Consider the following 12,650-nt stretch of genomic DNA (forward strand, 5'->3'; position numbering starts at 1 on the left):
CAGTGTGGCATCAATAAACCAATGAAACGCAAGAAAGGTACCACACTCCTGCCACCCTTCATAGACCAAGAACTTACCCTGTCCACCTTATTCCTCACAGGCCTGGACTGTCTGATCTACTTTATTGTGCAGGTACATAAAAGTGCCCAGAGAGTAAATTATTTGAACTCTTGAAATTAACATTTTTATCAGGGACATAAATAATGAAGAAGAATGTTCTAGGAATCAGTAGCAGCAACACATTAAGATGAATGGCTAACCTGGACAGTAGAATGAGAGCAAAAACATTTAATTTTGCAAATTAGAGAATACAGTTTAAATATGCGGTGTGACTCCATTTAGATGCTATAAACAATAAACGGAGAGGGCCCAAGCAAGTAATTTGTTAAAATTACCAAAAAGGAAAAAAAAAAAGGATATATGCCACACCTCCTCAGCAAGGCAATAAAGTCCATGAAACATTCCTGGAGCTCATGTTAGAGTGAAACATGTCTACGTGTATTCTTCTCTCTCTCTTTTTTTTTAAGTTTACTCATTTTAAAGAGAGAGAGAGAGAGAGAGAGAGAGAGAGAGAAAGTGGGGGGAGGGGCAGAGAGAGAGAGGGAGAAAGAGAAAGAATCCTAAGCAGGCCCCACACTGTCAGTGCAGAGCTTGATGTGGGGCTTGAACTCAAACCAGGAGATCATGACCTGAGCTGAAGTTGTCCACTTAACCGACTGAGCCACCCAGGGGCCCTTGTATATGTGTATTCTTAATGCTCAACCATGATATGTGAAACACTGCAGAAGATTGAAAGAAATATTAGTCACATTCTTTTTTTTTAGAAAGAGAGCGAGACAGACAGAGAGACTGCATGTGCAAGGGGGGGGGAGGGTGCAGAAGGAGACAGAGAGGGAGAGGGAGAGAGAGAAAGTTTTCCCAAGCAGGCTCCACACTGTCAGCGCAGAGCTCCACATGGGGCTTGATCCCACCAACCTGAGATTATGACCTGAGCTGAAATCAAGAGTCAAATGCTCAACCAAGTGAGCCACCCAGATGCCTCCAGACTCTGTTTTAAAAGCTAGCTGGGTGAAAAAAAAATAAACAAAAGAAGAGCTAAGCCACAATATAAGGATGAAGATTTACATAAGAAAAAGATGGTATTTTTTATCAACTTTGGTCTCAAAAGTTGTGAGATTTATGCAGATGCACATACAATCTATTGTGATGTGGAAAGAAAATATTGGAACTTCCATTCATGTTTGTTTTCTTTAAAAAGGAAAGCATTTTAGCCGGTATTTAACTTCTGGGTTGGCATTGTGCCCTCAGTCAGCTCCACAGAAGATCTTGCCTCACAGGAAATGAGATGCCCTCCAGGAACAGTGGGGCCTCCAGGCACAGAGGGGGTGAGCCTTGCCCTCTCCATTCATTTGTTCCGAATGCACTGAAATGCACAGTGATGGGCTTGCCAAATCAATCTACAGATTGTAATATGTACCCTTAAACTAAAAAGATGTATGCAAGGAACCTGCAGATTAAAGATGATAATACAAATGCAAGTGTAAATAATGTGCAGTCACAGAGCTGACAGTTCTACTCTGAGTAAAAGGTTTCTATCATCCACATTACAGGGTAAAAATAATGACAAATTTAATCAGATCTGACAAGAGCTTGGCCAAAACAGAAGAAAATCATCAGAAGTCTATTAGCTACATGGTTATGTAAGACTATGATAAATGAAAAGCCTCACCCTAAGCATATTGTGATATACTTGAAATATTAGCTAATAATAGTCATTCCTATATATAATTCATAAGTAAATAAGATGCATATCTTGAAGATGCATGCTGAAAAAGTTTTGCAGAGATACAGCCAAAAAGGTTGGAGATAACCATCATAAAGCAATAATATAAAAGTGGTATTGTACATATTCACAGCAAATAAGAATATACACTATATTTTTAATTCCTTTGTCTTGTGTCTTATTTTACTGTATTTATACAGATTATTGCTTTGCACTAAATATTATTTAAATTCAGAATAGACTAACAAAATAGAAACTATACATGAACATTTTACAAATTTATACTGTTCGGACATAAGACCAATGAATTCATGAAAAAATTTTAATTAATTAATTAATATATTTATTTTTTTATTTTATTTTGAGAGAGAGGGGTGGGGCAGAGCAAGAGAGAGAGAATCCCAAGAAGACTCCCAAGAAGACTCCACGCTTGGTGCAGAGGTCAACACAGGGCTCAACTCCATGACCTTGTGATCATGACCTTAGCTGAAATCAAGAGTCGGATGTTCAACCAACTGAGCTACCTTGGTGCCCCAAAAACCTTTTTTTTAAGATAACAAAATATGATTACTTTGAGAGTAACTCAGACTAGGTGAATAAGATGTTACCTAGGAGAGGCCCTACTTTTAAATGATTAAGAATGATTTACATTTCATTCAAAGTAACAGGTTAAGCCAAGAAAATATATATTTACATACCAGTTATAGTTTATATATAAATAAGTAGTATTAGAGCTTGTCGGGAAGAAAATCTGTATTGTTAAATAGGCAATACTTCTAAAAATAGTTTAAACAGAAAAATTTTGGTCTGTTTTTGTAAATAAAGCTTTCTTAAAACACAGAGTCATTCATTTCTTTACATATTATCTATGGCTTGGTTGAATTGTAATAGAGTATGCAGCCATCAAAACTCAACATATTTACTATCTGGCTTTTGCTGGAAAAAGTTTGCAGATGCCCTGGTCCATCTTGCTCCTTGTTTGAATTACCACAAATTGCAAATGATCAAATCTGGTTAAAATAAAATTTTGTTATTTACCAACACGAAAAAATACTGTTTTGAGTCCAAACAGTCTTCTAAGGAGGGCAGAAGCCTCTGTGTTCAGTCCTTGCTATGCAGTGGTGGGTCTATAGTGAATTTGGGAGGGGGATGTACCAAGCTGCATTTTGGGGCATAATACAACAAGCAGCATTTGGAGCTTGGTAGGAAGGAAGGGGTGAGGACAGAGAGAAAGGAGAGAGGACTTGGGCCCTGTACCCCAGGGCAGAGGTGTACGTCTGGGCAGGAACAGAGTCAGCAGGCTATGAAGAAGAGAAAGCTGATACATAAACCAAACAAACATCAGGAGCAGGTTGGTGGAGCCAGGCAACCAAACGCTCAGATCTCCAGGAATTCTTTGGGATCACTGGAAGAATGCTAGACTTTGCACAAGATATGGCACATCGTTTCCAGCCAGTTATATCCATTTAGAAGGCAAGGTGCCCCAACCAGCATCGGAGTTACACCCCCAAAATTAGACAAGTTAAAGGTTCAAGTTCATTGACTGGATGGGGAAAAAAATAGAACCAGGTAGGCTTTCTAATAAGTCTCCTTTCATGTGAACTTTAAGCAAGTACCATGTGAGTGCCAACTTCGTCACATTTGTCTCTCATACCAACACTCAACTGCCATAGCTCAAGGATGCCTAGAATAACCATTACTTTTATTTATCTACTTTTATAAAATGTTTTAGCTTTGCCATTCTTCATTTTTATTTCTCTATCTGCTTATGCAATGGATTGCACTGTTTTCATCTTACTTGACAAGAAAGGACTCTATCTAGAAATACTTAGTATACAAAGGAGGGTATCTTACTTATTTTCCAAAAATTAACACTTTTTTTAATGTTTATTTACTTATTTTGAGAGAGAGTGAGCAGGGGAGGGGCAGAGAGAGAGGGAGAGAGAGAATCCCAAACAGGCTCCATGCTGTCAGTGCAGAGCCTGTCACGGGGCTCGATCCTACAACCCATGAGATCGTGGCCTAAGCCGAAATCAAGAGTCAGGTGCTTAACTGATTGAGCCACCCAGGGGCCCCCCAAAGTTAACTATTTTTTCTTAATGAAAATACAAGTATTCTAAAATTATTATGGAATTAACTTCATAGACATGGGATATTAGAAGTAGAGAAGGCTGGAGCCCCTCGGTGGCTCAGTCGGTTGAGCCACCTCGGTGGCTCAGTCGGTTGAGCATCTGACTTCGGCTCAGGTCCTCATCTCACCGTTCGTGATTTCGAGCCCCACATGGGGCTCTGTGCTGACAGCTCAGAGCCTGGAGCCTGCTTCAGAATCTGTGTCTCTCTCTTTCTCTCAGTCCCTCCCCTGCTCACACACTCTCTCTCTCTCAAAAATAAATAAACATAAAAAAAAAAAAAAAGAAGTAGTAGTAGAAGGCTTCAGGGGTCATCTGGCCTGACCTCTTCATTTGAATAGGCAGCTTCATGTGATAGGCAGGGTGACTGAGTCAAGGGGAATGATCTGTCAGCCTGGCTGATTAAGAGCCTGGCTTATGCATTTTCTACCAGGCCAGAGCTTACTCACTGGACGGTTTCAGCCAAACATGCTGACATAAGTACTTTTAAATGTTAATTCTCCTTAGTTATTTAAAATTTTTAACACTGTTTTAGCCGGCCAAATCTGCTTAAACATTAATAGAAATTTGATATAATACTTCAGTAAAAAACAAAGCTTTGATTTAGAAAAACAGTAATTTCCTTCTTTAAAATTGCATTTCTCTTTCAAAAATTTTAATCTTGGAAGCACAATTTGGTTTTAAGAGAGAGTAATTTTATAGCTATTTAGGAAGTTAATAATTTTTGTAATCAAAAGAAGCCTTTCTCTCCTAGTATCACCCACTAGCTAAAATCTAGGAGTCCGCCCTGACAGAAATTTACAAGATAAAAGAAAACTAGGGGCAGCCGGGTAGCTCAGTCAGTTCAGTGGCCAACTTCGCTCAGATAATGATTTCATGGTTCGTGAGTTTGAGCCCCACGGTCGAACTCTCTGCTGTCAGCACACAGCCCACTTTGGATCCTCTGTCCCCCCTCTTGCTCTGCCCCTCCCCTGCTCACGTGCGTGTGCTCTCTCTCTCAAAAAAATAAATAAATCAGCATTAAGAAAAGAAGAAAACTAATGTGGGGCAAGGGACACTGAACACTTTCTGAATCAAGAAAAGATATTTAGGGGCGCCTGGGTGGCTCAGTTAAGCCTCCAACTTCAGCTCAGGTCATGATCTCACAATTTGTGGGTTTGAGCCTAGCGTTGGGCTCTGTGCTGACAGCTCAGAACCTGGAGCCTGCTTTCAGTTCTGTGTCTCTCTCTCTGCCCCTTCCCCGCTCATGCTCTGTCTCTCTCTGTCTCTCAAAAATAAGCATTAAAAAAAAAATACCTAAACAGTGTTTCTCAAACTATCTGTGGTGAAGGACCAGTTTTTAAAAAAATATTACTTCAAATCAATCATGAGTCAATGCTTTTGTGAAATACAATAAAAAGTATTTAGTAGGATAATAAAATTTAAAAAGACAAAGACAAATTTTGAACTTGATTCTTTTATTATTAAATTTAGTAGGCGTGAAATGAAAAACTGCTCTAAAAAAAACTGCTCCATCAAATTGCTCTAAAAGTTTCTGAATGCTTACTCTTATCATTTTGTCTTAAGACAAAAGCTCACGGGCTTAGATGGGTATACAACGCACACTGTGAGTAGGGCTCCCGCAAAGACTTTCTTTATAATGAACAAGCACATGTGAGGAGTCCGGCATTTCTCCTGAATGGAGGCATCAGCCCAGTTAGCATTCAGTGTTAGGACTGTAGACCTAGTTGGATTACACTCCACAGTAGGCTGCTCTGTATCAATCATGGAAATAATAGAGTGAGCAACTGTCATGGGATGCCATGCAGAAGGGAATTGGAGACGGCATTTGCAGTCACTTTATTGCTACTTTTTACGACTTTCTCTTTTTACAAAAGGCCACCCGAACCCTGTAATAAGAAGTAGAAACATACACAGCGGCACATGGAAAAGATGAAAAGAAATAGGAAGCATGTGTCTTAAAAACTGTCACCCTTAATGTTTGTTTTTTCACTTCCAAATGTGCATTGCATTTAAGTGGTCATAAATTACTCATGGAAAAGTAATTGTTTGTGACTATAGAGAGTCCATGCAGGCATAAGCAATGTCAAATGTTATAAACTGTAAGTTGGTTTAGACCGGGGTCTGAGTCTCACCCAGTTTTCTGTAGAAACTCTCCCCAAAGCCTGGCAGGTGCCTTGTGCATACTGTATATACTCAGTATATTTGGGTAGAATAAATGCATTGGTATAATCATTAGAAACTCTCTAAGTAAAAATATGCCAGTATTAACAAGACATTTCCCGCAGTCCTGACGGCATTTACTCTATTACTGAAATCATTTGGGGCTTTCACCCTCTATTGATTACAGCAATTTCATATTCTGAAAGAATTGCATAAATCGGTGCCCAACTAATTTGTTCAATTAATTGAATATTTTTCCAAAAGCCCTCCTTATTAAATCAAACTTGCCCTTCATTATTATAATTATTATTGGAGTTCAATTATTCCAAGAACTAGCAGTACAAAGGGGGCTCCCTGGAGACTCTGGGGTATGGAGGAACTCAAAGGCAACTGTTGAAGAAGTGCTGCCTTTCGACACAGGGAAGGCCAGATACTAAAATATTCCCGGTGTTAGACCTCAGCTCTCAGAGTGTGGTGTGGAGACCACATGCGTCACAATCTTCTTTTTAAAATGCAGATTTCTGGGCGCGACCACAGGCTATATCAGAATCTCTGGAGATGAGGTTCTAGAACAGGTACTTGTGACAAGCACCCCAGATAATATGAATGCACAGTAAATCTGAGTATCACTCACCTACATTCTAAGTAATAGGTCATAGAGTGCTTACTTTCTTTCATTCCCGGTACTACGTCCTCTACGTGATCATCTTTTTATAATCATGGAATAACTTAAGGAAAGCAATAACATTCCCGTCTCCCATATAATTCTTCCAATCCTCTTGTCTACTAGCATTTAGCTCACAGTAATGACAATGCTTTTTAGAGGAAGGGGGAAAGCATGAGTATTAAAATTTGAGCTATATGATAAAATGCTTATCCTGCTCGGCTCTGGGAAACATTTTTATACTTGTCAGGACTTCTGTCTACGCAGACACAAAAGCAGACCCATTTTATGGGTAGGAGCAGTATCCATCAGGGGGCTCAGTTGATCTGAGGGAAGCAGCAGATCATGGTGGTTAAGAGAGCAGATTCGCGAGTTACACGCTCCTCCACTTACTGGCTGCAGCATGTTAGGCTCGTTACCTAACTTCACTGAGATTACCTTTCCTAAATTAGGATTAATAGCATTATCAGTCTCAAAGAGTGGCCCGGAGGTTAAAATGGGATCGTGCACAGAAAGTGCCTACTAGCATTCTAGCACACACATGCCTAGCACACACTAAGGTTTCAATAAACGTTCACTGTGACAATATATATTGGGACTCAACATCCTCACTTCTACAGCCTAAAGACAGTACACAATCATTTTTAGCACTGTTAACCAAAAGACAGCCGCTAGAACAGGAAAGTGAAAAGTTCAGCCATTCTCCTTTGGTGCTACCTTCAGTTCATTCTAGAAGAAAAGGCATGTGTGAAAAGCCGGCTGCATCTGGACACAGGCCACAGTAGGCTGGGTGCCTGGGTGTCTGCCCTAAATACCATGTCCTGGAAGACACACTCTGTGACCCTTCAAGGCCCCTGTAGCACACTTAACAGTGTCCTCCACTGGGTGACTTCTAATAAACAAGGTATTAAACTGTCCAGGTTCATATGCATTTAATTCCTGTCCCCTATGGCTGCTCTTTTCTAAGACAGAAAAACAAAAAAGCAATAAGAATAAGTTAAACAGGGGGGCGCCTGGGTGGCTCAGTTGGTTAAGCGGCCGACTTCGGCTCAGGTCATGATCTCACGGTCCGTGAGTTCGAGCCTCGCGTCGGGCTCTGTGCTGACAGCTCAGAGCCAGGAGCCTGTTTTGGATTCTGTGTCTCCCTCTCTCTCTGACCCTCCCCTGTTCATGCTCTGTCTCTCTCTGTCTCAAAAATAAATAAATGTTAAAAAAATTTAAAAAAAGAATAAGTTAAACAGGAGGAACAATCAGAAATAATTCACACTTCAGAAAACTCTTCCTGGAAGCCCCAAATGTTGCTCATCTGTGTTATCTAGAATCTCAAAATATGTTTCCCTAACACTTTGGCAAGAGATATCTTCATTTCTTCTCAGCAGTGGGAGTAGTCAGAGAAAGGGGAGGTGGTGGTGAAAGAAGCCTTTGGGGGGTCGCGCAGAAGACAGTGCTATGGCTCCAAATATTGGTTTGGCTGTCTCCTCCCTGGGAATCCCAGGTGTGAGGAGGTGGGGAGGAAGGAGGGGGACGCGGGGAAGCATCAGAAGGAAGCACACAACACAGCCTGGTCAGTAGCAAGAAAGTCTTGAAGGTTTATCTACAGATCCCAGTCTATGCTGGACAGTCTTTGGAGGGTATGACCACGTCTTGATCTACTTTCCTGTGTGTGTAGGAGCTTTTCTGTCAGGCATGGGTTGATGTTTAAGCAATATTATAATCTGATACTCCTATTGCTATTACAGGCTCAGGAAATACATTTAGCAACAAATATGATTTTTCCAGGCATAGAAACCTGAACATAAAACTTGCCTGGATGGAAAGAAAGCTCAGAAAATTTGACTGATATCGATATCTTTGACTTCTACTGATATCTGTGCTGTATACAATTTTGAAACTCATCCTGATCTCGCGGGTTCCAGTAGCTTAAACAGCTTCCTGTGCCACACTTCCATAAACAAGCTTCGAGTCAGTTTACCTTGCATGCACGAAGGATGATTACCATCGGCATTCTCTGTGGTGCACACTAGTTCTATGTTAGCAGTTGTACAGAGAATCACATGAACATAGCTTAAGTTAGAAATCTAGTCTTTAATGAATCACTCAAAAAACAGTTGTTTACTGAGCAGGCTAGATGCTGGAAACACAGTGACAAGCAACAGGCATGACACTCATTTCAAGGAACTTACTATCCAGAATGTCATTTAAAAATTTTTTAAAAAATATTTATTTACTTTTGAGAGAGAGAGACAGAGAGACAGAGGCATGAGCGGGGGAGGGGCAGAGAAAGAGAGAGACACAGACTCTGAAGCAGGCTCCAGGCTCTGAGGTGTTAGCACAGAGCCTGACGCGGGGCTCGAACTCATGGACTACAAGATCATGACCTGAGCTGAAGTCGGGCACTTAACCAACTGAGACACCCAGGTGCCCTGAGAATGTCTTTTTAATTAGAATAGAATAATAACTTCAGTGATAGTTTTATGTTGTGTCAACATAGCCAAGCTGAACTATATTTCCCAGAATCCCCTCCCCAGCCCTGTTTGCCACAAGGAAAATCTGCCTGGATTTTGGGAGGCATAGATGACACCACAGCCTGATTGGTGTATTGGGTGCCAGGTGCCGCTGCGGCTTGCACACACTGTCACTGACCAGCTGGACCCTGTGTTGGCACAGGACATGGTTGGTGCTTCTTCAGAACTTACAGTATCTCCCTCGGGTTCTCCTGTTCTTGGGTCAGGTGCCCACAAGCTCTAAGGTGAAGCACACAGCTCCTTCTGCAAGTCTCCCAAGTCTGCAATGTTGAGGCAGTGAGAGTCAGGGGTTCCAGTTTGTTCTTGTTCTCCCCCATTTCACGTCCAGCTTTTCTTTGCAACTGCAGACCCTGCCCACCAGCAGTGACTTCAGAACCACACAGAAACCAAGGTGATGGCCTTACACAAACTTCTCCAGCAGCTCACACAATTGTGTGAGGCTTAATTACTACAATAAATATCTTATTCTGTATCTCTCATGGTGGTTCTGGGTCCCTGACTGAACCCTGAGCCCTGAGACATCAATTGCCTACATTTCAGAGGCAAAGGGCTTTGAGGACAGAAGAGAGTTCATAAGCCTTTCAATGCAGAAACGGTTTTTAATTCACATTCGCGTAAGTCATACACCAGTGTTTGCCAATCTAAGCAACAGACAGATGTGCCAACTCTCAAGCTGAGCACACACATCTCCTTTGGCAAATGCTAACAGACAAGTTCCAAAACACAATCCAAACCTTCTCTGTTGTTTTCTCCTCAAGCCTGCTTCTCTTTTCTCAGCTATTATTTAGGGGAGATATAATGGAATGTAATAATCACATAATAAGATCAAATTCAGAGGAAGAAGAAAATCTGAATTTAGGACTTCCACAGCCAAGTGCTGTGTTGGAGTTCAGATGTCCACAGTCTGTTCCAACAACAGTCACAGAGACTTCGATTTTCATAAGAATCTTTTTGACTTGTTGTGACAGATATTAATATGAAGATATGACCCTGACTACAACTCAGGGTCGGCTTGCATTTAATTCCTTCCTAACAAGAGACACCTGCAAGGGATATTTTTCCCTCAGCAAACCTGTAGAGGGAGCTGGTTCCTCAGGGAAGCAACAAACGCCTGTCTCAGACATAAAGGTTGAATCATCATTGGGTTGACTGAACTCAATCAAATACACTAAAGACATGTAAGGAAGGCAAGCTGATGGTTGCTGGCAAATGGGTGTTTTGAAGATTTAAAGCAAGTAGCTGAGCTCACAAAGGGGGAGATCACTTGGGAAAGATCACATAATACTGAAATCATCTGGTTTTACATCTTTCTGTGCCACTAGACTACAAGCCTCCTAAGCACAGTTCCTGGCATGTTGGAAGTGCTTGGTGAATTTTTTTTTTTTTAACTAAAAAGACCTGGTTCATGTTAAAAGAGGTATAAAACTCATAGTTTTTGAAGAATACTTAAAAAAAGAAATTTACTGAAGATCAAACAGTCTTCAAAGACCAAGGAATACTCTGTGAAGGAGCTAGTCTCATGACACATGACACTGGTCATACAAACTCAAGCAGCCCACTGTACCTGCTTTCCCAGGTAAAACAGAAATGAAACGTGAGACCATAAGGAGATTCTGGATTCCCCAGGATCTGAGTCAGGCAACTTAGTATCATTTGTTTCCCTCATTCCATGTGGGCTATTGGGAAAGAGAACAGACCGCATCTTATAAAAACTACTCAAATCACACAGCACAGCAAGGAAGATTATGAGCACTAAGTTAACTGTCATCTACGAAGCATATTGTGAAATGTCCAGATAGTTTGCCAAAGAGGAAAAGCTGACGCTGATGATAGCCATCAACACGTCAGCAACACCACTTGCTCCTAGCTGTACCTGGAGAACAGCACCTTCTCCAGCAGCAGAGAAGCCTCATTTGGTAAAAAATCAGCTACAAAAACTAGTCATCCAATGACAAGTGCCCCCTAGGTGACAGCCTCTTGTATCCCTGGATGGTGGGCATCCCCTCTGACTAGGTTGCAAGGTTCATATTCACCAGCATTCCTGGCCACCCCTCCCCCACACTGGTTCTCTCTTCGCATCTGTTATACTTTCCCTGAACCAGCTGGGCCATTTGCTGTAGTTTCTTTTTAAAATTTTTTTAAAAATGTTTATTTATTTTGAGAAAGAGACAGAGAGTGAGCAGTGGAGGGACAGAGAGAAAGGGAGACACAGAATCCAAAGCAGGCTGCAGGCTCTGAGCTGTTAGCACAGAGCTCAACGTGGGGCTCGAACCCATGAACTGTGAGATCATGACCTGAGCCGAAGTCGGAAGCTTAACTGACTGAGCCACCCAGGCGCCCCTCCCCCCCCTTTTTTTTAAGATTTGCTATAGCTTCAATGACCATCCTCTCAGTTCCTCAGTGCTAGACGTGTATAAAAAATGATCATCTATTAACCATCTTCACCTGCATTTTTGGAATTTAAAATAAATTCTTTCTTAAGCACCTACAATGTCCCAGGCTTGGGACATCATCAAGGAACAAAACAACAACAACAACAATAACAACAACAACAAAAAACAGGTCTGTGCCCATATGGAGCTTACATTCTGGTAATATGTTTGCCAAATGTGACATGTTCATACAGAACTGATTAACTTCCCTTCCCTGCTCCTCTGCCTCTGCCTTCTCAATCAATGGCATCACCATTCACCCAGTGACCTCTCTTCTACCTCACCCTCACAAGGTCCCAAGTCCTGTCAGGTTCATTCTTATCTTGCCGTGACTGTACCCTACTGCTCAGAGGACCCCCAGCCTCTGCCATCAGACTTATCTTCCACCACATCCCTTGTTCCATCTATAGCCATCTGAACCTGCCATTCATTCATGTCCGTGGCCCTTGTCCTCTAGCACGTCTACTGTCCTGCCTCCACCCTCCCCCCTCCTTCTGGCCTGGTAAGTCCCTACTCATCCTCTAAGCACCAGCTCAACCGACCTCTCTTCTTGGAAGACTTCTCTACTCAGGCAGTTATCTTCTTCCTCCTCCAATTAAGTTATGATATTGTACTGATCTGCTTACATGTTTAGCACCCCCTTCAGACTGAGAACTCACTGAAGTCAAGTATCACACTGTCTACCTGGGACTACTCCAGTCACCACCCCCAGCACCATGCCTGGCATGAAGGAGGTGCTCAAAAGAACAAACTGTTTTTTGGTAACCCTCTTGTATTAGAAGTAAAAGCCTTTTGTTCACAAGCAACAATACCGAATTCAGCAGAAAGCATTTTTCTCTTTCTGTGGACTGGAGGTGCTAGATTATATAAGATAATCACTCACTTCACTTCTGGAGGCAACAGCCCGGTGCAGTGGGGTCAGCCACATGTTGTCCTTGGCATTTACACGAGCTC

The 12,650-nt window shown here is 41.7% G+C and overlaps 1 protein-coding gene across 4 annotated transcripts in view; it reads right to left on the reverse strand.

Annotated features, from left to right (window-relative positions):
- Positions 1 to 12,650, reverse strand: part of ANKRD44 (ankyrin repeat domain 44) — a 325,303-nt gene that overhangs the window by 139,700 nt on the left and 172,953 nt on the right. For all 4 annotated transcript variants that reach the window (XM_030326794.1, XM_030326793.1, XM_030326795.1 and 1 more), the window contains exon 4: positions 12,580 to 12,650. In XM_030326794.1, coding sequence (XP_030182654.1) covers positions 12,580 to 12,650 — 71 coding nt within the window. The remainder of the gene's footprint in view (positions 1 to 12,579) is intronic.

This window comes from Lynx canadensis, chromosome C1 (assembly GCF_007474595.2).
Source record: "Lynx canadensis isolate LIC74 chromosome C1, mLynCan4.pri.v2, whole genome shotgun sequence".
In the NCBI taxonomy this organism is placed as follows: Eukaryota; Metazoa; Chordata; class Mammalia; order Carnivora; family Felidae; genus Lynx; species Lynx canadensis.